The 27,268-nt window shown below is 39.4% G+C and overlaps 1 protein-coding gene across 2 annotated transcripts in view; it reads left to right on the forward strand.

Annotated features, from left to right (window-relative positions):
- Positions 1-23,729, forward strand: part of PHKB (phosphorylase kinase regulatory subunit beta) — an 82,521-nt gene extending 58,792 nt beyond the window's left edge. The window contains exons 24-31 of one of the 2 annotated variants that reach the window (XM_084270094.1): positions 661-718; positions 1,500-1,590; positions 4,039-4,241; positions 7,575-7,709; positions 11,586-11,715; positions 12,108-12,215; positions 13,524-13,664; positions 22,738-23,729. In XM_084270094.1, the coding sequence (XP_084126220.1) occupies positions 661-718; positions 1,500-1,590; positions 4,039-4,241; positions 7,575-7,709; positions 11,586-11,715; positions 12,108-12,215; positions 13,524-13,664; positions 22,738-22,875 (1,004 nt within the window). In that variant the 3' untranslated portion in view covers positions 22,876-23,729. Of the gene's footprint in view, positions 1-660; positions 719-1,499; positions 1,591-2,654; positions 2,746-4,038; positions 4,242-7,574; positions 7,710-11,585; positions 11,716-12,107; positions 12,216-13,523; positions 13,665-22,737 lie in introns of both variants that reach the window. The other variant, XM_084270095.1, reaches the window with a different exon arrangement.
- The last annotated feature ends 3,539 nt before the right edge of the window (positions 23,730-27,268 follow it).

Consider the following 27,268-nt stretch of genomic DNA (forward strand, 5'->3'; position numbering starts at 1 on the left):
CAAAGCAGTGAAAGTTCCTATGGAACACGCAGGTCCCACGGGATTAAGCAGGTGATCTCTTGTTCATATACAAAGTCAGAAGCAACTTGTGTCTTGGCTTTCAGCTGTTACAGACTTTGTCCATATATAGCATCACTTCAGTTGCGCAAGAGTTCCCTGTTGCTTTGTGTAGGTTTTATCTCAACTAAGGAGGCAAAGCAGCAGAGAGATTAGCTACACCCCATCTCCAGAACATCAGTGGAAGTTTGAGGACATACCTTATGATGGAGATGGACCTTTTGTAGGCCAAATGTGTACGTAGATTAATTTTCCCCAGTATATTTAAAAAGTAGGTGATATCAGAGGTCTCTTCATAGTGCAAGCAGCAAATTTATCTGAACTCCAGTTTGGCTTCTTGCATAACAACATACAACTGGGTGACAGGGACTTGACTCACCTACATTTTAGATACTAAGCACCATAGGTGAGCGCGTTGCTAAAGCTTATTCGGAATTAACTGACCTCAAAGTTACTTATGGCTATTAAATGAAACCTTGTGCATCTTTTTTGCTTGTGTTTTGGTTTGGGGTTGTGTTTCCATGGACTCATAGAACACACTGAGTTGGAAGGATCCCATAACCATCATGGAGTCCAAATTCTTTTTTTTTTTTCTCCATTCAGGTACTGTTGCTGAACATATGGAGAGGATCTACAGACGGGCTGGCAGCAAAAAGCTCTGGTTTGTAAACCTATAGCAGTCTTTCTATTTTACACCAATTTTTTTTCCTATGGTGTTTATAGAGAGTAAAGCTGTATCCCTATGCACTCAGACAGTGGGGAGGAGCTTTACTGACATAATTGTACTGGTTCATTGCAGCTGAAGATCTGATCTGTAATGCTTTAAAAATATTAAGATGTATTTTCTTCTATCTTCTGAAATATAAAAAAGAAATAACCTGGTTTTGCTATGAGTGCTGTTGCTAACGTACAGTTCTTGTTAATATTTTTTAATTTGAATTTAATACTCTTACTTCTTGCAGGGCATGATAAAGTCTTATCAGTGCCTTCCTGTAGCAAGGCTTGAAATCAAACGTAAATCAGTTGATAAAGTTTATACACTTACATGGTTGGCTTATTACCCTGTAATGATTTGCTTTGAGCCTGACCATGTCACAAATAACTTTAAAAGGTTTCAACAAGTAGGTTTGTATTTACATATTTATTAATATCCTTGCCCTAAAGCTCAGTGGAAAATTAATTTCTTTTATCAAAGAAATGAGGTGAGCCTGTTCTGAATGCTGATCTCTCACTCCATAACTACTTGTAACAAATGAGTCTGTAAATATTTCATTTTTTATTTTAGTCTGATCATGCAGTTAAATGGGCCTTTGCCAGTAAGAAGGTAGAACCAAATACCTTTTTCTTTTTGTAAAAGCTAAAAATCAAAAGTATTTTTAGAAAGAAAATATGTAAACTGTTTCTCATTTCTCTTCCATGATTGCCATGTGACATACATATAGGTTGGTGTTGCGCTACAGTGCTGCATTTGCACAGAAATTTTCTTCTTCTATAACCCCACATATTACTACCTTACTGGTACATGGGAAACAGGTAAAGTGCCCAGAGGTCTGAAATGGAGCTCAGTGATATTTTTTTTTTGTGCTTCTTTGCATTTTGATAGTATCAGCTAATGCATTTTTGAAATGCTTTGCTCTTGATCTTAAGAAGTGTGTAGCAATTTTCACAGGAATCAACATCAACTGTTTGAATTTTTTACTAACACTATAGACTATTACAACTCTTTCATTATCTCTCTGGATAAATGATTCTTGGTAATGTCAAAGCCTATGCTAGGAAAGCTCAAATATGGGTCTATTAGATTTGTATGTTGACAGAAAATTATTACTGCAGGTATTTATACCTTTAATCAAGTGGATATATGAGAAAGATGTTTTTCTTAAAAGTTACAGCTAGATATTAACCCAGCAATTTCCACAAGTCCATTTTCTTTTGCTACACATGTGAAATACGCAGAAGAACTTTTACACAGTGAGGGTGACAGAGCACTGGAACAGGCTGCCCAGGGGGGTTGTGGAGTCTCCATCTCTGGAGATACTCAAGACCTGTCTGGACACCTCCCTGTGTGACCTGTCCTAGGGAACCTGCTTTGGCAGGGGGTTGGACTCGATCTCTTGAGGTCCCTTCCAACCCCTACAACTCTGTGATTCTGTGAAATTTCCTCAGTATGGAAAACAAAACAAAGCCTTGCTGTTGTGTGTTGTACTTCCTCTTGCAAAATCTTTCTAACCCTTCCTTAAATACACTATAAAATTACAAAAGTTATCTTGCAAAGTGGTGAAAATGTCACAAAAGAGAAGCTGGCATCTTACCTGTCTGTTTTCAAGATGATGCTGAGAAAAAGAACAAGCTTTTTATGGAGCTGGTAGTTTAATGAGTTCTAGCTAAATTGATTTTTGATCCATTAACCCATACCTAGACTACAAAATGAAAATCCATAGAAGACTACATAAAATCTGATCCAAATTCCACTTTATAAATAATGTACAGATTTACTTAGGTCTGAGATCTCTGCTGTGGCAGACTTCAAACTTATATATGAATTCATTAAACTAGCTTCTGATATGTAGTGGGTTTGCTCTGTTTTCTGCCCTCAGGTCTGTTGTGCGCTTCGCAGCAAGTCTTTTAGGTAAACTAGTGGACAGCCTTGCACCATCTATTACTAATGTTTTAGTTCAGGGCAAGCAGGTAAGTCTTTACTCCTCAGCAATATATTAAGGAATGATAACAGAGAAACTAAATAAATGGGCTTTTTCATTGTGAAGGCCTCTGATGCTTCTTTTAAAAGTACTTAGTGGCTTAAGTCCTTGCTGAAGAAAAATCCAGACAAAAAGACACATTTAAAAGTTGCATATACACTATGGGCTACTTTAATGACAGAAAAATACTGAAAAGACAGTGTCTAGATGAGAAGGGAAGAGGCATGATTTACATTAACTCCTTAGCTTTTATATATGTGCCCTCTTATTTCACGAGACTAGGTGGAGTAAAGTAAAAAGAAGCTTTATTAAAACTTAATAAAGATGTAGCCTCTCCCTCTCTAATTGGGCGTAAGGCAACAGGTTGGGGGCAGCTGAGCAAAGAGTCTTTCTGGATTTAAGCTTTCTCTTACATATGAAGTTTAGTCATCAGTGTTTCTTCCTTTCCTAAAGAGGACTTCCTTTTTCTTCCCAACACAATTTTAATTAAGCTCACAAAGAGCTGTTCTAAGTAACAGTAATTGAGTATCACATATTTTAGTATTCAAACATAAAAGAAATGACATGTATACTTACCTATAGGCAATGCTATTACGACAGGTTTGTCTGTCTTACTCCAGACTGAGGTCAGGGTTTGTGCTTCTGGCGCTACACAGCTCTAGCAGGAGCGACATCTGCACGCAGCATGATTTGCAGTTGTTACTTTTCAGCTTTGTTAACCTAGCTTGCCTTCATTGATCCTTTTCTAACAATTATCTTTATTATAGGAGAAAAATGAGCGTGGTTCTGTTTTACTGACAGTAGATCAGCAAATCAGACTTTTAACGTAACTCCTCTTTTATGGTTAAACAATCCAGTACCAGCAATGTATTTTCTGAAAATGAAGGCTATAACTTTTAGGATGCTATTAGAAATAAGAAAACGAAACTATTAATTTAATTCTCAATTTTAAGGGAGCTCCACAGCTGAAATGTCAGAAATGAAAGACTATCTAAACCTACTGTACAGTCATGATTATACAGCCAATTTTGAAACCAAAGCAGTGGTCTTGTACTTTTAATTTGGAAAAAATATGTTCTATATTTACTCTGGACTTTAGTGATTTTTTTTATTTTAATAGCATCCAACTAACAGTATTAACAAGTATCCCTGCAATAGAGTTATTTTTGTATTGTGAAATTTTAACAAGAAAAGCAGAACTTACAAAGCCTCACTTCTGAATTGCTTCTACAGTGCTTTTATTCCTGCCCATATCTTCTGAATTGTTTTCACTATACCACAGGTAACGCTCGGAGCTTTTGGCCAGGAGGAAGAAGTTATTTCCAATCCCTTATCCCCAGCAGTGATTAAGAACATAATCTATGAAAAATGTAATTTGCAAGATGAAAGAGAAGCAGTAGTTCAGCAGGAACTTGTCATACATATTGGCTGGATCATCTCAAATTCACCTGAACTTTTCAGTGGCATGCTGAAGATACGGATTGGGTCAGTAAAGTATCTATTTTGTTCTTACTACTAGCATTGCAGGGCAACATACATACTTGAAGAGATTGTTCCTACCTTGCAAAAATGTTTTATATAAGATGACACAGCAAAACTTGTATACTTTACATTTCTAGGAGGCCTTCTTTAAATTAGTGTGCCAAACCCTGGCGCACAACTCCCCTGAAGTTTGCCACTCAACAGTGTAATTTCAAGGAGGGGCAGTAAATAGCCTAAGTGAAGCTTTTCTACAGCTAATACAGTAAACTACAGGATTTTGCAAAGCTTGATCCTATCATGGTAGGACTTAAAGACCAAAAGCAGTGCAGTGCAATTATGCATTCTGTACAGGTGATGGGCAAGAGCAAGTATGCTGTCCCCAGGCCTGGTTCTGCCTGTCTCGCCAAGGAGACAGTGAACAGCTGGCTGACCAGGCTTGTGGAGGACAGTAAGAGTTGTTCCTATCAGAGACTTTCAAGAGTTGAGGAAGGAGGAGGGAAAAGTGCAGATTAGGATTAAGACTCATGGATTAGGCCTTTAAAAGCTCTTTGCTTACTTGAGCATTCACCGATGTCATGTAGGTTTGGGGCAAATGGGTAAAGGGTAGAGACTGCATAAATGCAGTAATCAAGGAAGAATGCAGCATGAATTTGATTCCCTTCTGAAACCACACAAATCTCCAAGTCAATATATGCTTCTGGTTGTATTCTCTAGATTATAGTAAGTGCTGAGCTCATAATATAGCCTTGTTTAAAATTAGTCTTAAAAGTCTGTAAGCAACAAATCCCTTGGAAACACTGTTTCAAGATACCGTAAATATTTATTTTCGGAGTTTCAGCACAATGATCTACCTAAAAAGATAGCTTCTTGCTTTAGAGGGTTGTCTGTGATGAGGACTGCAGATAATAAAAGCCTTCTGCAGTGCAATTGTATTTACCATTACAGCTTTTCCCAATGAAGACATTGTTCAAGAAGTGTTCCCTACTACCCTGGTAAAGAAAAACATGATTTGTCCTACAAAAGCTGTTAAAAAAAGTCTTTCTGTTCCTCAAAAAAAGCCAAAACCAAACACCACCCTGTTACTGACAGACACAATGCTTCCTGACTGATCATTAGCTACATAGCTGTCCAATTCTACAGTGACTAGGTTAGGCTAAGCTGTGCCTATTTTAGGAAGCACAAACCTGAATGAAGTTTAAAATGTCATATCTCCTGAACTGTTCTATTTAGTTCTTTGATAAGGTGACGTACAAATAGTCTGTACTGGAACATTATCATATTCCCTGGTATCTGCATTTGCTTTGCTATCTACAGAAATTATTTTTTCCCATTTAGGAAGAGACAGATACATTTAACAAGCACTTCTTTGAAGAGGCCAGGTGCTACTGACTGAGATTTACAGAATTAGTGAGCGTGCATTAAAATCAGAACTGAAGTGTTCCATCTTCTGAAGTTTTTCTCACAGTGACAGTGCAGCATTTCAGCAGTGCAGAGATACCGGAAGGTTTTTTCTGGCACACAAGATTCATGCTTCCAGTTTAGCAGTGTGTTCCTCTTGTACAAACACAAACTTTTCAGATCACCTGTACTGCAAGGACAGCTATCTGTTTGCACTTCCAACACCTTTTCTGTATCCTTTACGGATCTATATAACTTCCCTTCTCTCCCCTTCCTCATTCTCTGTAGCTAATCCTTTTTGCACTTTTTTTTTCTTTCTCCAAGGTTAATGGTACAAATTCAATTTCCTTTATTTTGGTGTTATCACCCACTCCAGTGAGCAAAATTAACCTTCTCACAGGAACACCGTTCCACTTTGATAATGATTTGATTTAGTGTCTTGTTATTGATTTGTTTCCAGGGTTTCATGTTGAAATAGATCAAGCCACTGACAGCCCTATTACTATAAAATCCTCTAACCAACTGACTTCTACCCACCTTTTACCAGTGAAGAGCTCAACAGGAGGTCTGCTCTTCACTTTGCTGTGTTCTGTAGGCTACTGCAAAGAGAAAATACCAGTGAATGACTTGCACAGAGATACATTTGAGTCATAGTGAAAAAATAACTGAATCCTAAACCAGTTTGTTAATCTTAGTAAGAAGAGGAGACAGTATTTACTTACTAAAATAAATAAAAATGATGTGTTCTGGATAATGCAGTATGTCCATGTTGCCTTATATTCTTTTGTATCATCAATGAACAGTCCTAGAAACCTCAAATTTAAAGCAACATTCAGTTAGCTGGCCTGACATCACAGATTTCTAATGTAGTTAAAGGTGTCTCTGATTACTGCAGGGGGGTTGGATTAGATGACCTTTAAAGGTACCTTCCAACCTACTGCGCTCTATGATTCTAATTCCGTGCAATAACTAAGAATCCTTCAGAAAGATTGTGACTTGACTTCCCTAAACAAAAAGGTTCTGCACCTTGTAGGCTAAAGGCCTGTGGAATGTGGCTATACTGATAACAAGGTAACTCTTGAGAATGCTCTGTGCTTCATGATAGAGTAAGGCTCTTTGATATAACTCAGACTTGTTCAGGTGTTGTATTAAAACTAGTAAATTTCTTTTAACTTTTGATGGTAAACTGAAGCCATGCAAATGATAAGAGACTGAACACGCTCAGTTATCCTGCCTCAGATGTATCTACAAGTTATTTCATCTTTGATATTATAGTAGAAGCTCTAGTTTATTTTCATATAATGTGCAGAACAAAATTCAGCATTTTGCTTCAATAATTTGCTGAGTTCTGCCTCTCTGATACCTAAGGCTGAAAAATCTTCATTGTTACCATATTTTTATTCAATCAAATCTTTTCAAAAGGGAGTAGTGTAAGAAGGAAAAGTGTGATACACTGCAAAAAGAATTTCAAAGGCTAAAACTATAAGTAAGCCCTGAAGTCTTTTAAAATGGAAAATAATTCAGTTTTTATGGGTTTGGGTTTTTTTAAACACATAACTAAAATGCATAGAGTGTCAGAGCATAATTTTGAGTAGAAATTTTAACATCAAAAGGAAGACAAATGTTTGTCTTAATGAAGATGGGATATAGGGGAACATGTAGTCAAATAAATTTTTCTTTTTAAAAAAAGCATGCTTCACAACCCATTTCTTAAAACATGTGCATTGCTCCTTGTTTGTATCTTATTGCAAACCAACACAAAATCTGAGTAAATCCCATAATATAGTAAGAGCAGTAGAGTATTGGCTATTTTATGCACGCCCTGACAGCCAAGTAGCAGGATCAATTGGAAATCTTACGAACTGTTTTATTAGACTAATTTTCCATCTTTATAAACTTTGTATTTAATTAATAAACGTATTCCTCCCTTTATTTCAGATGGATTATCCATGCCATGAAGTATGAATTGAAAATCCGTGCTGGGGATATGCCAGCCAAGGACTTATACCAGATGTCCCCTAGCGAAGTGAAGCAGCTTCTGCTGGATATTCTTCAACCACAGCAGCAGGGGAGGTAATGAGATGTGTGGGTTTGTGGCACCTGTTTTCATTCATTAAAGGCTGTTCAAGTAATTTTCATTTCTGAAACACTTACATGTACATCTGAATTCATCAGTCATCTGCAATCAGGAATAGGCTTACTTAAAGAAAGGTAGCAAAAATGCACTTTGTTCTTTTTTACCTGTGTCCAGGTTGTACAATTGTTTATTTAATATCACAGCTTCCCTTTTCAGCTTTATCTTTATGGAAGTCTTACTTTATAGTCGGGATCTCTCTGCTTTGGCAGTAGTGTGAAGCATTGCATTCTTTGATGTGGGGAAAGGAGCCAAAAAATTATTCAATACCGTCTACTTAAGTAACTTGTAAGAATGTTTGTCTGCTGTTCAGTGCTCGCTTTCTTCTAGCTTATTATATGAACCAAGAGCAGATGTTCTCTAGAATTCTCAGGAGATAGCGATGCTGCGTGAAACTTGTAATCTCTTCTCCAAGCTGTAACTAACTGCCAAAAAGCACATTCAGTGTGATACAGAGTATATGAGACAAGTTAAAATTACAGTATTTCTACTTAACTGTCTTGATAAAAGTCAAAAGTCCTCTTGTAGGTTTCACTTCTAATTAAATTAGATTAAACTTTGACCCATAAAATTGCTGCTGGTAATTTCTGTAGTCCTTGACTGAGTGGATGATGGCCTTTTCTTTCAAGAAAGAGGAAATATACTACCTCATATTACTGCTCCTGCTTAAGTCAAAACATGTTCTGTATTATTCCCCAATGTATAATGCCTGAGAGACAAGCTCCTTAAATCAGCATGCGCTCATTTAATTTGAGTGAGGTGGAGTCTTTCAGTCTGACTACATATTCTGCATCTCCCACATGCTTTTCAGTGTCTTGGTGGTTTAGCTGCTGTCTCTACTCATGTGGATGTTGACATCATTCTTCTAAAACCTCAGAAAAACCCTAGGTTTCTCTTTGCAGCCTTTTCCATTAAATATTTATGCTATTTAGGAAACAATTTGCTCAATCACAGTAAACAATTCATGCATCATTTTTAATTAGAGATCTTAGCTGATTCGTCACAGTGCCTTCTGGTTTTGATTCCTTTAATGTATGATAGCTGGGTCAGCAAAGAACATTCCGGTTGATCTGAGGGTGCAGAGGGGGTGCTGGAGCACAAAAGCTAGCCAGCATATGCTTTGAAACTTCCTGTCTGTAACTTCTCCCTGTGCAGTATCACTAGCTCATGTTTCCTTACACCATCTCCTTGCATTGTATTTGTGATAATTTTTCCTACTGTTATGATTTTTAGACAACATCTTTGCTGCTGTGACACGGTGTACCACTGCCAATTACTTTGTCATACATGAAGGGCTAGTGGTATATATACCTCCCTAACAGTCTCTCCACAACTAACCTGTCTCCAAGTTTTCATGAAGGGCAAAATTTTTGCAGTTTTCCTACCACTTACACTGAGCTCCAGGGTATGATATTTTTTAATCTGTTGCCAGAGTGCAGACTTCCTTTTGGCCTGTCTACACAGGTCACAAGATTGTGAGTAGCCTTTTTAGAATGGGATATTGCTTCTTTAATGGTCCAAATAGTAAAACAACTTATTTTGCTTATAGGGTTTACAGGACTGCCTTACTGTAGTAATTTGAGATAGATTGGAGTGTTTTTGTCATCTTCAAATGCATCTTTTTTCATATTAAGAAAGCAACCTCTTATTTCTATCACAACTTGTCTTCTTGTTTTTATGACTGTTCTCTTGTCCTATCTCAAGGACAGAACTGTGCAAAGGAGATGAAACTCCCATATCAGGCACAAGGTTTTGGCAGTTAAGTGTTTTATGGAGAAGTGATTTATGAGATTTTTCTCCTTAATTTGTCATGTTAATCTAACAGTTACACAGGACAAAGATGCTGCATATTTGCTTTACTTTACCTGGCAGTGGTAAAGTAATCAGAAGTCAGTAATAAGTAACTGCTATTGTACTACAAGTGCTTTAAAGTGGTATCTTTAGATATCTACTTTGTTCTTATAAAGCATATCCCAGTTATTTAGAGCTTAAACCTGTTCTCAAGATGTGCTGCCTTTTTTTTTTCTTCTTAAAAAAAATCCCCAAAAGACCAAAAAGCAACCACCATAAACACCTCAACCAACCAAACAAAACCCCACAAAAGCCAAAACACCCCACCAAACAAACAAAACCAAACAAGACACTGTTGGCTTGGTCTTCTAGTGTAGTTGGGAGCTATGCTAAGAAAGTTATGAAATAAGAGCACACAGAGATGTCTAAATGAAAGATTTCTCTTTTCTGGTCATATCTCTGAAGGAATTCTTAAGACTTCTCCAGTACTTACGATTGCTTTTCAATTTAACCTCTTTTTGTTATTTTATCAGGTACTCGGGCATCTGCATAAGCAAGTAATTTTACTGACAAAGTAATTTTATTCTCAATATGAGGTAATCTAGCAATGCACAGAGGAAAAACTAAAAACCAAAAAATATTACAGGCTAATTTCATCTGAGCTAGATGACAAAAGTACTGGAGACCTACAAAGTTAACGTTGACCAGGAGATTTCCGCTATGTTGTGTGTGTCATGTCCCACCCCCTTTTTTCTCTTTCCAAGCAGCCTGCTAGAACCAGAGCTTTGAAACACAGAAATCCATGTTGCCAAGCAGTAATTTACATCTAGTTTTCCTATAAAAATCCCCACAAAAAAACCCCCAACAAAACAGAAAACCCCACAACAAAACCGCAGGTAGAATAATTACATCTACAAACCCCCACAGTGGTAATGTGTAATGTTGTGTTCATTCTTGTGCTGTTAATATCCACATACTTGGGTTTAGAAATTTTCCCCCTTTCCTGAATGAGGTGCTTCCTGAAATAACTCGTTCCCTCTTGTGTAAGTTATAGAAGAGCTATTTGTGACCTGAGAAAACATGGAACTTCTTTTAAAACCCCATTTGTGGGAATATTAAAGTAAGACACAAAAGCATTGCTTGCTTTTCCATCAGAGCTCTGCTTCTTTAGGGAGCTCTCACTACTCCCTTACCATATAAAAGTAGATTTTTTCCTCTTAAAATTTAAAAACCAACTAGAGGACAGTAACATTTAGGAAAAGTCTTCTGTCAAATATGTGCACTATCACTATGCTAGACTTAATTCTGTACTGTGAATTCACCAATTAAATCATACCCATGGCTGCCACTTCTTGAAGTTCCACTGGAATGTTACTCAGTTTCTTCAAAGCTTTAGTTTAACAAAAAGATTGTTGCATTTTTTAAATTTATAGGCCTCTTTTTCTACATGCCATCAGAAAAACCCTACCATCAGCAATCCCGCTGAAATAGTTTTTTCCAAACTGGTATTTAAATGGCAATGATCGGTGTTTCTATCCCATTATCTAGTGCACCTCTTTTATAGGTGCAGAATTTAATTGAGCTGTATTTATGTCCTGTTTTACCTACTGTAGTATGATAAAACATTTTAATATTATAGTTAGCATTTTTTTTCAGTGTGTATAAATTTGTGACTTCTGTTTTACATAGTTTCTCATTTATGGTGACTTAAATTGATTGAACGTGATGAATCCAGCCTGTTACTGTACTGCACTGGACAGATTTCACAGTTAATTCTTTTATTCTAGCTATGTAAGTCTCAAACACACACAACAAAAACTTGCTCAGCATACAAATGTTAGAATCTTCATTTAATTTGCTTTAGAGAGTAACTTACCAGAGAGCACAATGCACTTCACGTGCATCACTACTGTGCATTCAGTGTCACCACGTACGTTACTGGCTCACACGGTGGAACACAGCTTGGCTCTGTATCTCTAGCTTTTTTTTTTTTACTTCAAGTTCTCAATTTTTTTTGCCCACAGAAGCTGGCTGAACAGAAGACAGATAGACGGTTCTCTGAATCGGACTCCTGCTGGATTCTATGATCGGGTGTGGCAGATCTTGGAGAGAACCCCTAATGGTTTAATAGTGGCAGGGAAATTTCTACCACAGGTAAAGCTGGCATCAGTGCCCAGTTATTTCTGCTCTAACTATCAATAGTGAATTGTTTAATCATTAATGTCTATTTTATGCCATAATATATTATGTAGGGCAATTTGTTCCTGTGTTGATTTATTTTTTTGAAGTGTTTTCTTTTTGGTTCTGAGTAAAATACAGTTAGCATAGAATAACTCCATTATTTCTAATAAAACGCATTTATAATATAATAAGTCTAGAAGACCCTTTCCCAGTCAAGGACTCTGAAATCTACTCCCTTGTTGCTGCTATAGTGGTCTCATTTCTTGGTTGACTGTTACTTATTCAACAAGGAAATAGGCTTCACCTGGGGGTAGTTTTTATTTAATGCAAATGATCTTTGAGTAAAAGTATTATTTGTTTTTCAGCAACCAACCTTATCGGATATGACGATGTATGAAATGAACTTTTCCCTTCTAGTGGAAGACATGCTGCAGAATATCGACCAGCCAGAATATAGGCAAATTATTGTGGAGGTGTGTGGTTTACAATGAATGAAATCTTGCTATGCGTGTTACATCTCAAAACAAAAGAAGCAACAAAGTAACTTAAAGTCAAATATTGGAAGAAATGGCATTTTAAATATAAACACTAGCTTCAGTGGTTTCTCTGTTGATTTTGTATGATTAAATATGTTCCCCTTTACATATTCAGAATGTACTAAGTTCTTGATGGTCTTCCCCTTTAGCAAATACCTAAACATTAACAGCAGTGCCAATACAACTAGATCACAGGAGGTAAAACCCAACTGTCCTTGAAGCCCCTGGTTTATGCCTTTTCCTAACAGTTCTCTAGGTCTGGGGAAAAAGGAATCTAAAATACCAGTTTGCCCTGTGATAAATTCTTCTTTCCCATTTTGCTGAGGCTGCCTAGTAGGTTGCTTTACACTAATGAATCAACTAACTTCAGGTTTCCTTATCTTCCCATACCTAAGAGTAAAGCAAGAGGCTCTTTGAACTCCTTCCCTACCACTGCACATAATGTATACATTTTGAACAGATCAAGAGCATCTGTACCCTTGGTAACTGACATCTGTGCTGTCAGCAGCATTCATTGTTAGTTCCCAAGTATATGCCTCTGGTGCTTGCAAGTATTTCTCCACTGTAAAAACAAATCCATCTCATTCTGGCTATCAACCAATGGTCATGCTGCTTGCTGGAACATCCCCAGTTTTTGCTAAAAGATAACATAGTTATCAAACCCAAGATGACCAATATAGGTTTACTGCCATCTGTAGTTATTAAAATACATAACTCAGGTGCATCTTCCTATTTTAAACTTCTTTCAGATATAAAGAATGTAAATTCTCCTGAACAGAGACTTTTTATTCGTGTCTATTGACTTTGGTTTTTATAAACTTTGTCACAGTATGACTGCATGAATCACATATGTGATTATGGCTCACAACATAAAATGCTGAGGCTCAGTGTTTGCTGCTTTTCACCCTCTCCATTGGCTGAGCACCACCATTTGTGCAGCCACACAGTGATCTGAATCAGCTGGAAAATAACTTATCCGGCTCCCAGAAATGGGATGTTAGATGTTAATGCCAATCATTTACGCAGTGCCCTTAACTAGGTAGCCACCAGAAATTGTAACCTTTCATAAAAGCCTGCTTTTTCAGTGGTTCTTTTATCAAAGTCAGAATTCTATTATCTGTGCACTATTACCTGTGCCATTAGTAAATGGCTTCCTGCTTGAAAAAGGCATATGAAATTATTAACAGCACTTTTATGTAACCTGAATTTTAACAAATCAAATTTAAATCTTTTTTTGCCTTCTAGTTGTTGATGGTCATATCTGTTATTTTGGAGAGAAATCCTGAGCTAGAGTTCCAAGACAAAGTGGACTTGGACAAAGTGGTGCAGGAAGCATTTCACGACTTTCAGAAAGATCAAGGCAGCCCAGGGGGAGCTGAAAAACAAGTGAGTAAAATATTACTGTCAATAAAAATTTACCATCCTTATTGAAGTTAGTCATAAATGTTAGTTCTGTGCAGTCCAGAAGAAAATGCAATTAATAGGAGTTCAGAATGGAACACAAATAATAAATTCATATACCCAAGTGCTGCCTAAGTCAGCAAAGAGTCTATAAACAATGATGAAAGGTACGCTCTTATTTTATCTCTGAATTGTGAATTCAAACTGGTATGCTAAGGAGAACACTCAGGATGTTCCATAGCTCTGAAACAAGAGTCCAGGGTAAAGCTGAATACTTATTATAAGGGAAAGAATTAGTGGGGGGGACACTAGAACAGAGAAGATTTAATAACAACAGGAAAAGAAAAAAAAAAACTAAAGCTCATCAAGGAAGCATGAACTTAGCATCTTACATACACTGATACAAAGAAACCAAAGAATGAATATTGACAACAGTAATGTAAGAACTTGAAATGCAAAACTTCTACAGTGACTGATTTCTGTGCTGAAGTTGCATTCATGACCTAGCAAGCTTTTAATCTCTAAGGCTTAAAATCCAAACAAGTGAAACTTGATCATTTAATAGCTTTTAAGATTTACTTCACCAGAATTGTAGGGTTTATGCTTTAAAGACATCTAAATATTCTAAATACGCGCTTTGGTGCCTCAAAGCTCCAAAATTCTCTATCAAAGCTAGGGTGAACTAGTTGAAAGAGGAAATAGGAGGAAAGCAGTGGGACAAGTCCCTATGGTGCAGAGGATGGTCTTCCTCACTCACTCTGATGTTTTATTGTGCAAAATATATTCTGAGATATCTGTGCTAGCTCTGAACAGTTATTGATTCATAAAATATTAGTATGCAACAGCACTTCCTGTTGCTGAATTTAGCTCCTTTAAAAGATGAGGCAGGATGTGCTCCATAAGAATTCTTTCAAAAGTTTCAAGGTTCATTTTTTTGCAAGAAGGTTATAAAGCAAGCCAGATATCCAGCCTTAGCAACATATCACCTGCCACAATACCTTTGTTTTTAAAAGAACACAAATTGTTTGAAATTGATGATTTTTGGCTTACCTATTTTGGGGAACAATGACTTTGTGGTTGCAGCCACAGAAAAAATGATCCATACAAACGGCTGCTAAGTGCCAGCTCCGCACAGTATCTGGCGTATGCTACTGACTCCTCTGATAACCTGGAAATCTCCAGTGGCTATAAATAGAAAGAAAAATCCTACACAAACCCCAGTTTTTACTGGTGTTACCCTGGCCTCCATTGATGTGATTATTTTTTTTGCCAAACTGATCTCTTAGAAAGAAATCCCAATTTATCATTGCAAATAATGTCTTTAAGATTATTGTTGTTAGAAATTCCAACTCCTTACATAAAAATATTCTGGAACGTGAGTCTCCTGTACTACAGATAAATATATATGCCCACTGGCAGTTAATTGTAGCCTATTTAGGATCATTCCAATGTGTCGTGGTTTCACCCGGCTGAGGGCCAAGATCCACGCAGCTGCCTGCTCCTTTAAGGAAAAGAGCAGGTTAAAGGAAAGGGGAGGGGGGGTGAGAAGTAAGGGAAGGGAAAAGGAAGAGAAAGGGGCAAATAACCCCAAAATCAAGAAATTAAGAGGCCCGTGGGTTGGGATAAGGATAGTTTACTAAGATAACAGAAAGATACAATGTAACAATACTAACAGGACTTCAAAGCAAACATATATAAAGCAGTTGATACACAATGCAGTTTCTCACCAAACCATACAACTCAGGCCGTGCCACCCAGAGCCGTCCCAGAACCCGACCGTCCCCCACGAACCGCGTGTCCCGGAGCCGCCCCAGGCCTTCCTCCCATCAGCCCCCGATATCCTGGGCAGGACGTAATTGGCATGGAATACTCTCTTTGGCCAGTTGGGTCACCTGTCCTGGCTTCGCCCCTCCTTTCTCATGAAGACCTGAGAAAGTCCTTGACTGTCTGACAGCAACTAGAAACATCAGGGTGTTATCAGCAGTACTCCCATTTTACTCTCAAACACAGCATTCATCTGCTGTTACAAATGAAATTAACGCCATCCTGACCAAAACCATTCCATACCATTTACGTCATGACCAAATCCAACCATTTCTTGTTTCAGACACACATATATGTGTGCACACATGTATACGCACATATGTGCATACGGGTATTATTCCCTTAGTCCATTCCTCTGAGTTTGTTGAGTGAATGAACATTTAGTCCATGATGCTCTTCAGGCTTCATTCTTCGTAACAGTCTCTCATGGTGTCAGTATGCTCCATTGGACCGTTGCATCTCGGGCTCTCAGTCGATACAGCTGACATGGTCCATGTTCATAGTCCATGTTCATTTTCAAAGGGAAGGAGGAAAAAGTTCTTGGAACACCAGGTCTTGGTTCCGTCATCGTGGCATTCTTCCTTCATTGACTTGTATGACTCCGGCTGTAACTCCATTGGTACAACATACAACAACATACAGCAATAATAGCAATAATGAATGTACAGAGCAATTATTATAATACAATTTCTACCTTATTAGTTGTATTGGCTATTCTCACCTAAAATCAAATCCCTCTGGGGTACACATCGAACTTCTCCATTCTTCTGCATTACCCACCAAGTACAACCAGGTCCTTGAGCAAAAGCAATCCCAGACATGGGTTTACCTTTGCCTGAAGCAGGGATGACCCAAACTGTCTTCCCTAATACACTTTTCATATTCACCACTGGGACTCTGTCTCCTTCCACAGTACGTGGAAATTTTGACTGGGCAGGACCAGCTCGATTGGTGGATCCTCTAGAGTTAACTAACCATGTGGCTTTGGCTAAATGTGTATCCCAGTGTTTGAATGTTCCACCACCCATCGCTTTCAGGGTAGTCTTTAAGAGCCCATTACATCGTTCAATTTTCCCAGAGGCTGGTGCATGATAAGGAATGTGGTACACCCACTCAATGCCATGCTCTTTTGCCCAAGTGTCTATGAGAGCATTTCGGAAATGAGTCCCGTTGTCTGACTCGATTCTTTCTGGGGTGCCATGTCGCCATAGGACTTGCCTTTCAAGACCCAGGATTGTATTCCGGGCAGTGGCATGTGGTACGGGATATGTTTCTAGCCAGCCGGTGGTTGCCTCCACCATCGTAAGCACATAACGCTTGCCATGGCGGGTGCGTGGGAGGGTGATGTAATCAATCTGCCAGGCCTCCCCATATTTATATTTCATCCACCGGCCTCCATACCAAAGTGGCTTCAAGCGCTTAGCTTGCTTGATTGCGGCGCACGTCTCACATTCATGGATAACTTGTGCAATAGCATCCATGGTTAAGTCCACCCCTCGATCTCGAGCCCATCTATATGTTGCATCTCTCCCTTGATGACCTGAGGAATCATGAGCCCATCGAGCTAGGAATAATTCACCTTTACGTTGCCAGTCTAGATCTACCTGAGCCACTTCAATCCTAGCAGCCTTATCTACCTGGTGGTTGTTTCGATGTTCCTCCATGGCCCGACTCTTAGGCACATGGGCATCAACATGACGTACCTTTACAACCAGCTTCTCTAACCGGGCAGCAATATCTTGCCACAAGTCAGCAGCCCATATGGGTTTGCCTCTACGCTGCCAGTTGTTCTTTTTCCACTGCTGCAACCAACCCCACAGGGCATTGGCTACCATCCATGAGTCAGTATAAAGGTAGAGCATCGGCCACTTTTCTCTCTCAGCAATGTCCAGGGCTAACTGTATAGCTTTCACCTCAGCGAACTGGCTTGATTCACCTTTTCCTTCAGTAGCTTCTGCTACTCGTCTTGTAGGACTCCATACAGCAGCTTTCCATCTTCGTTGCTTTCCCACAAGGCGACAGGAGCCATCAGTGAAAAGGGCATATTGCTTCTCATTCTCTGGCAATTTGTTGTAAGGTGGGGCTTCTTCAGCCCATGTCACCTCCTCATCCTCTGGTGACATCCCAAAATCTTTGCCTTCAGGCCGGTCTGTGATCACTTCCACAATTCCTGGGCGATTAGGATTTCCTATTCGAGCCCGTTGAGTAATCAGTGCAACCCACTTGCTCCACGTAGCATCAGTGGCATGGTGTGTAGAAGGGACCTTCCCTTTGAACATCCAGCCCAGCACCGGCAGTCGGGGTGCCAGGAGGAGCTGGGCTTCAGTTCCAATCACTTCTGAAGCGGCTCGAACCCCTTCATAGGCGGCCAGTATTTCCTTTTCTGTTGGAGTGTAATTGGCCTCAGATCCTTTGTAGGCCCGACTCCAAAACCCCAGGGGTCGACCTCGAGTCTCCCCTTGTGCTTTCTGCCAGAGACTCCAGGTAGGTCCATTCTCCCCGGCCGCAGTGTAAAGCACATTTTTAACATCTGTCCCTGTCCGGACAGGCCCAAGGGCCACTGCATGGACTATCTCGCGTTTGATCTGCTCAAAGGCTTGTTGCTGCTCAGGGCCCCATTGGAAATCATTCTTCTTCCGAGTTACGTGGTGAAGTGGGCTCACAATGAGACTGTAGTTTGGGACATGCATCCGCCAAAAACCTATAACACCTAAGAAAGCTTGTGTTTCCTTTTTGTTGCTTGGTGGAGACATAGCTGCTATTTTATTGACAATGTCCATTGGGATCTGACGACGCCCATCCTGCCACTTTATTCCTAGAAACTGGATTTCTTGCGTAGGTCCCTTGACTTTACCTTGCTTTATAGCAAAACCAGCTTCTAAAAGGATTTCAATTATCCTTTTTCCTTTCTCAAATACTTCCTCTGCTGTATTGCCCCATACTATGATGTCATCAATATACTGCAGGTGCTCTGGGGCTTCACCTTTTTCCAGTGTAGTCTGAATCAGTCCATGGCAGATGGTGGGGCTGTGTTTCCACCCCTGGGGCAGACGATTCCACGTGTATTGGATGCCCCTCCAGGTGAAAGCAAACTGTGGCCTGCACTCTGGCGCCAGTGGTATTGAGAAGAAAGCATTTGCAATGTCAATTGTGGCATACCACTTGGCTGTCTTTGACTCCAGTTCATACTGCAGTTCCAGCATGTCCGGTACAGCAGCACTCATACCTGGAGTGACTTCATTTAGGCCACGATAATCCACTGTCAGCCTCCACTCTCCATCAGACTTCCGCACTGGCCATATGGGACTGTTAAAGGGTGAGCGGGTTCGACTGATCACTCCTTGGCTCTCCAGTTGACGAATCAGCTTATGGATGGGGATCAGGGAATCCCGGTTAGTACGGTATTGTCTCCTGTGCACAGTTGTTGTAGCAATTGGCACTTGCTGTTCTTCAACCTTCAACAACCCCACAACAGAAGGATCCTCTGAGAGTCCAGGCAATGCACGCAATTGCTCAATTTCTTCTGTCTCCAAAGCAGCTATTCCAAAAGCCCATCGGTACCCTTTTGGGTCTTTAAAATAACCTCTACGGAGATAATCCATACCTAAAATGCATGGAGCTTCTGGGCCAGTCACAATTGGGTGTTTCTCCCAGTCCTTCCCAGTTAAGCTCATTTCAGCCTCTAACACAGTCAATTGTTGGGATCCCCCTGTCACTCCAAAAATGCTAACAGGTTCAGTCCCAACATGATTCGATGGCATTATCGTACACTGGGCACCAGTATCCACCAGAGCCTTGTACTCTTGTGGGTCTGACGTGCCAGGCCATCGGATCCACACAGTCCAATAAACACGGTTATCCCTCTCCTCCACCTGGCTGGAGGCAGGGCACCTCTATTGTTGCTGACTGTGTTGGCTGTTCACTGGTGCAGCGTTCTTCCTGGCAGAACCGCGTTGTGCAATTCCTTTACCTCGCAACTCATTTACTCGTGCTTGAAGGGCTGAGGTGGGCTGCATACCCCACTTCATCATGTCCTCACCATGGTCACGCAGGTAAAACCACAGCGTCTCTCGCGGTGTGTACCTACTGTATCCTCCCTTCTGGGATGATGGACGCTTTCTCCCAATAGCTGCAACATGGCTGCATACGGGTTGGGAGATGGACACATTTTCATCAAGTCGCTTGACCAGTTTCTCTACCGCTGCGATCACAGAGAGAGAAACATTGTCCTGATATCTCCGGAGGTGGCCGGACACCTCAGATACGGTTGGTGGATATGTATCACTCCAGTCCATTGTTGCCAATGAATTGGTGTGCCCTGCTGGTGCACTTCGTACCACCTTACGCCACATATCTGGGGTGCATAGGACGTCATCAGGATCAGAGGGAAGCTGTGAGTTGTCCAGATCATAATAAATTACCTCCTGTACAGCTAATTCTCTCAGGTGCTGGATAACTGCCTCTAGGTTGTTACACTTGGGTGTTTGACATGTGATGTATTCCTTTATGGGATACCTGTCCCTCACACTTGACAGTAGTCGCCTCCAGAGGCTGAGGATTTCAGGCTTTTCCCCAATTGCCTTATCAATGCCTCCTTCTCTAGCTAGGGATGCCAACTGCTTGGCCTCCCTGCCATCTAATTCCAGACTACTGGCCCCGTGATCCCAGCATCGGAGCAACCAAGTGATAATGTGCTCACCTGGGCGGCGGCTGAAATCTTTTCGAATTTCACGCAGCTCACTCAGGGACAGGGATCGTGTAACAACAACCTCATCCTGAGATGGTTGAGATGGAACAACCTTATCCCGGGATGGTTGAGATGGCTTTGCCTTATCCTGAGATGGTTTGGATGGCCCTGCCTTATCCTGAGATTCATCAGATGACCCAGCTTTATCCTGACATTCATCAGATGACCCTGCTTTATCCTGACCTTCATCAGGTGGCCCCGATTCCATTTCATCCTCATCCTCATCCTTCACTACAGGAACAACTTTCTTTGTGTATTTCCTCTTTCATACAGGAGCAACCGACACTGATGTGGGTTGATTTTTTGTTTTACCGGCAGTATCTGCTGTAGGGGCAGCAGTAGCTGCAGCATCAGTTGGACAGGTTGCAGTAGCCACAGTTCTAGTCATAGAAGTTACAGTGGCCTCAGTGTTAGTCCCAGTGGTTACAGTAGCTGCAGTTTCTGCTGGTCTGTTTTCCTTCCTTTCCCTCTGACACTGCTGACTGCTATCAAGCAGTGTTTGGTAAATAGTGGCCAGGGCCCAGCACAGTGCAGTAAACTGTGCATCTCTGGGAAACTTACGGCAATTTCTTTTCAGATATGCAGCCACTTTATCAGGGTCCTGTAACTGTTCGGGAGTGAAACTCCAAAACATCGGACGTGAGAAAGTGCCTAGGTAGTTGCCCATACTCTGCCACGTACCCTGCCACTCGTGATTATCTGGCCTCGCAGAACACTCTTGAGTGGTATTCATAAACCTTTGCTTAATATTTAACAAAAGCAGAACCATATTCACCAAACATAACAACAGCAAAATGCTAGTTTGAACATCCCAGGGATATTGGAAATTTTCAAAAACTGTTACCAGAGCTGTTGTATTTAGCCCAAAGGAAGAGAAAACAGCATAGATATTTCTTTCTGTACTCCCACCATACCAGCTGCCATTGTTAATCCCTGCCTGTCTAAAGAATAGACAGAGCAGCAAAATCTTATACACATACCAGAGCATCGTGACCAGAGACTGCTTAAATCAAAGTGCTTATCACAACTTTGACTTAATTACAATCGGGTCAGGGTCAGATCTACCGTTATCCCAACCTTTCGAGCCCCACGTTGGGCGCCAAAAAGACTGTCGTGGTTTCACCCGGCTGAGGGCCAAGATCCACGCAGCTGCCTGCTCCTTTAAGGAAAAGAGCAGGTTAAAGGAAAGGGGAGGGGGGTGAGAAGTAAGGGAAGGGAAAAGGAAGAGAAAGGGGCAAATAACCCCAAAATCAAGAAATTAAGAGGCCCGTGGGTTGGGATAAGGATAGTTTACTAAGATAACAGAAAGATACAATGTAACAATACTAACAGGACTTCAAAGCAAACATATATAAAGCAGTTGATACACAATGCAGTTTCTCACCAAACCATACAACTCAGGCCGTGCCACCCAGAGCCGTCCCAGAACCCGACCGTCCCCCACGAACCGTGCGTCCCGGAGCCTCCCCAGGCCTTCCTCCCATCAGCCCCCGATATCCTGGGCAGGACGTAATTGGCGTGGAATACTCTCTTTGGCCAGTTGGGTCACCTGTCCTGGCTTCGCCCCTCCTTTCTCATGAAGACCTGAGAAAGTCCTTGACTGTCTGACAGCAACTAGAAACATCAGGGAGTTATCAGCAGTACTCCCATTTTACTCTCAAACACAGCATTCATCTGCTGTTACAAATGAAATTAACGCCATCCTGACCAAAACCAGGACACAATGATACTCTTAAGTTTTCCTAACAAGCACACAATGTAAAAGAACTCCTATTTTGACTGAACCATGGTCTTCCATTAATACACCTTCAGATATTTTGAACTTTATTAATTCCCTGGTAACAGGTAATAAATATCAAAGCCAGTAATTTCAAACACACCTTACAATGACAGAAGTCTAATATTTTCACCACACTCCGGTCTTCATTTGATAAAAGTAACCAAATTTCCTGAATTAGAATTGAAACTTTGATAGAGCAGCCAATATATAATTTGAGATTAAGCAGATGTTTTAACATCATTAACTATGCAAAACAGGTGTTCAGTGAAGGAAACTTACTTTGTTGATCTGATTAATGACTGAGCTAATGTGCCACCTGCAGTTTCTTTCTTGGATTTAATTTTTTTTTTTCTTTTGCCAAATAAATCTTTAGTCAGTGTCTCTACACATACACCTAAGGTCCTGGTTCACAATCACTATGATAGCATAGTGAGTTACCACATAGTAATCATTTATATGTATGTTTCAAGAGAGCAGTTGTTCTCTGATACCTGTTAAGAAGGTGGTATCTGTACAGAACTGGAAAATTCAGTGAAGAAATACAGGCAGTCCATTTTAGCACTTTTTCCACAAGTTCAGGTGCAGATTTTAGTATAGCTTTAAAGTCTAAAAAGTGTATTTTCATTTCTAACATATTTGTGATGTTCCTCTTGCTTGCCTGTGTTTGGCTGCTTTACATAACTAATGGAAATGTCATTTCCCTGCAGGATGACTTGACTGCCTTCTACAACACTCACCCAATTGGAAAAAAGGGCACATGCAGCTACTTGAGTAAGGCTGTGATCACTTTATTGCTGGAAGGGGAAATGAAACCAAGCAATGACGATCCTTGTACCATTAGCTAAAGCTTCAAACACAACATAGGAAGTGTTGCTTTTAGTGCTCAATTTATTCTTCATGCATATATTAAAATACCATGGTGAAGAGTAACCCTGGCTAGTAATACAAATGCATACTATCCTTTGCCAAAAGAAGTGCCATTAAAAATATTAAGTGCCACCTTATCTTTTCTTTCTCAACTATGCAGCATGAAACTAAGCTTATTAAGTTAGTACTATATTTAATTAAGTTGAATGGTATTGTATTTATGATCTTAAATTATGCATTTAACATAGTTGGTAACTTCAAGACAAATGCAGTATGAGATTTTGTCTTTATTCCTCTATTTATTTATAATTATCAACGAGTTTATTGTACATTCTAAATGAAATTCAGAAAATGCCATAATTAAAAGGCATAGAAATCAGTGTCAAAATACGAAAATTGCATATGTTTTTAAAATTATTCTACACACACTCTGAGGTGAAGTTTAAACAGTTTCTTTTCAGTTTTCCTGTATCATTTCAACTGACTGCATACTTTTAGTTTGGGGTGTTTTTTTAATTTACCATTTGACAATATAAAGGTCTGAGCAACTTTTTCTGTCTAGCAATAAATAGCACTGCAGTTTTCCAATTGTTTAAACAGCTAAGTTAAGAAGGGAAATTTATGGTAACAAGATAAGTTTGTTGTATTTAAAATTAACAAGAAAAAAACACTTTGTATTATGAAAGCAATAAATGCATCAAGACATGCAAGGTGCATTCATCTGTCTCCTAAATGTGTGAAAGCACTGTTTGCTATATGCTTTATTTTGGTGAAAGTAATAAAAAGAAATTGCTTGTAAACAACATGTCAATAAAAATACTTTTAAGTTACATGCAAAGACTCCTTTGGACTTTAGTGACAACCTTTACTGTGCTACAGGAGCCCCACTGAACGTCATTCAAGTATTTCCTTCAGCAGAACAAAACGTACTAGCTTTAGAACTGGTCCTGAACCATTTTCATAATTAATAACGAATAGCTATCAACTCCACTGTCAGTAAATTATTGCCACATTGATATTAAAGAGAGGTAGTTCAGCTTACTTTGAGATACTGGGCAAAAACTAATGGCAAAAGTAATGGCATCAATTTGGGCATGGGAGGACTATTTGAACATGCTTAGGCAATGGTTAGTATTTCCCTGATCTGCAGAACTTCCACAGAAGTCACAAAAATCAATCCTCAAAGTAAACTGATGAAAGAATTTCTTATTGAAGGAGGATGATAAACCATTGACAAATGTCAAATAATGTGGAGAATGATTAGAATCATAGAATCATAGAATGATTAAGATTGGAAAAGCTAGTTTTGGGCTAACAGAAGCAGTGGTCTGCTTCTCCTTGCTTCTAATACATTTATCATACCAAGAATAGTGGGTAGGAAGCAGAGGGAAGGGGAAAGAAAATCCAGAAGAAACACACATTTGTTAGTGTTTCATACATAATTGTAGGGTGTTAGTACACTTAATCAAACAATGCTTTCTGAGGGGTTGCAGCACTGCTCTGACTCCAGCAAGATTACAATTAAACAGCAGACTCACTTGGCAGTAGTTCTAAACACTGAGTAAGCCACTAATTTAAACAGCAATCCAATATATCCTCAATTTTTTTAGCTTGTTGTTACCATAGGATTCATCACCTGCAATAGATTCTGCTTCAAAAAAATACTGCTTGCAGTTCTACAGCTGGTCATAGATCAACGATTATAGAGGTAGCAAGCATATCTATTTCTAGTGTTGTTAAAAGTACTCTTCTTGCCATGGAAAAGCAGAACATAACTTGTCTACAAACTGTAACTCCTATTGTAAAAAAACCTCTAGATAAATCTAGAGATTATTTCAGGAACACCAGCATTTTGCTAGACAGTAGGACTGTTGATTGTTTTTTGCAATTGCCTGTGATTTTAAATGTAACTGTATATCATTCATTCAAATAGCAGGACAGCCACTTTGGATTTTTTTACATTACCACTTCTTACAGCTTCTCGTCTGGTCTCAGTACCTCCAGTTCCTGATAAGCCTTGGGTTTTCTGATCTTGGTCTGAACTGTGTAGCTGCAAATGAATGTAAACCCCAGTCACCACTTTTCCTTATACAGACATGGAATGAAAAATCCATGCAAAACATTTCTGTTTTCCTTTATAGTCTTGAACACATGTTTTATGACATTGTGATTCTGGCAGTTTTTCATGTTCTACAAAATAAAGCCAAGTATCTAGATTAGAAGAAGATAACAAAATACAGCAGACTCCCATGTTTTCTGAAAAAGGGTCTTGTGTCTGAAAGGACATTATCCTTGATTTTCCTCTTTCTGAAGCAGAGGCATGAAAGAAGACTTGATACAAATGGGTCTTACATAGCACGTCTACTAAATTCTATATTAAAAGACAACACAATACAATTGGAAAATGTACTAAAATTTCTACAAAATTAAACATTTTTCCTACATTACATTTGAAATCAGAGAGGGAAGAGATGCATTTGGGGTTTCAGAATAATAATCGGAAGTGCAACAATCAATACTGTTCTCTGTGTACTTACAAGAACTACTGGCCAAGAGTTACTGCAGCCATTAAATAAGTCCCAAAGGGTTCAATATGTCTTCACACCACTCACCTCATTGTACACCTTCACAGTACACCAAAGCTTGAAAAAACATTCCACTTACCAGGGGAAATAGGTTCCATTAAAACCATGGGAAAACAATAGCTGAACCTTCACAATAGAGCTATTGAACAAAGGCAGGTTGCTTTTAACCACTCTTTTTTCCAGATTCCTTCATCAGCTATTCTTGAGAATAAGATTACATTAATCCAGCTAACCAAGCCACAGAAAAAATTTCCATTTTTCTCTATTAGAAAGAAGGGAAATACTTGCAGTGACAACTCCTGATGTAAATGTACATAATCCAACCCACTTGTCCAACAGCAGTCAGTCATTTCATCTTCACACTGTGGGTTACTGTGACATTTAAAAGGTCTCATGTTCACAATCCATCAGATCAAACTGTGCTATCCCTTAAGAGAATTCAGCTGACTCTTGGCCTTTTTTGCTGTTAGCTTTGCTGTTTTCCGCCACGTAAACTATCAGTTTATTTTGGCTAAGTATCAGTTTATTCAACTGATACAGAAAAGAACCGTGCAGCCAGATTAATAAAAAATCAATTTCAGAGAAAGCCTTAATTGCTTGCTAACCCACTACAGTAAAGAATGTACTAAGAGATCCTGCTTTGAAAGGGCTTTTGTTGGCTCAATCCTGGAACACATAAACAATGCTATCAAAACACTGATGGCTGAGGCATATGTCTGAATAATGTTTTGTCATCGAAACATGCATCTGATACCAGCGAGCTTAGGATTACTATAATAATACTATTAGATAGCTACCCTTCTGCTTTTGTAGTTTAGGTCTCTCAATCTTTGGGGTTTTTTTTTTTGACTGCTATTTAAGATACATTCTTAAACCTTAAAACACGGAGCTCACAACCTGAAAATCCTTCAAGAAAATGTTCACATCCACGACCAGTGTCATATTTAACATCCTCCTGCAATTTTTCAAGAAAGTCTACCTGCTTGACTAACTGCAATTGTGAGACTTAAATTTATCCTTCTTGAAAAATGCTTTTCAGCTAATTCAGTATCACAGTACCAGTATCACTGGAAGACATATATTAAATAAATCAAAAAAAATGCAGTCAAGCATATACCTATAAGAGTCTTTGTATGCTAGTTTGTAAAAATATATGTACCAAAAGAAGTAGGAGTGGTGGGGCAGTTAGATGCCTAAAATACAAATTAAGAAAATACAGAGCTACAATCAACTCCACTGAAGCCTGATATCTCATCCCAGAATCAATCAAGAAAATAGTTTGATTGGATTTTTAGATAATTATGAACACAAAACCCCTGCCAAACATATTCTTTTCTCCAGAAGCGTGATAGTCTTTTAAACTACCCCAATAAACTAAGCCTTGCAGCGTGGGAAGAGAATTAAATAAGCAAGAGAGTCTGTGCTCTGTCATAAACACAAAATGCAATAGCCTTGTGAAGCACCACTGAGAGCTCAAAGGAAAGGTGGTGGATTACAGACACTGTTCATACCTATTTCTGCTCCTTTCACATTCAAATAGGAGAAAAGTTAAGGGTTTGTGTGAATATGAGGAGAAGGTAAGAGGGAAACACAGCTGGGGCTTTACCTATAGAGAATATAAGGGATTTTCCCTTGGTGGTGCAGTCTTGTGGGTGTGGAGTAAGGAAGTTGTATTTTTTCCACTGATCTATTCAGCACTGACATTAGAAGCTATAAATATTTTTCCTACCTGAGGATCATTTTGCACATTAGCAAGAGCTGGAACAAAAACAAATGTAGAAGCACC

Source organism: Gallinula chloropus (assembly GCF_964237585.1).
Source record: "Gallinula chloropus genome assembly, chromosome: 13".
Lineage (NCBI taxonomy): Eukaryota > Metazoa > Chordata > Aves > Gruiformes > Rallidae > Gallinula > Gallinula chloropus.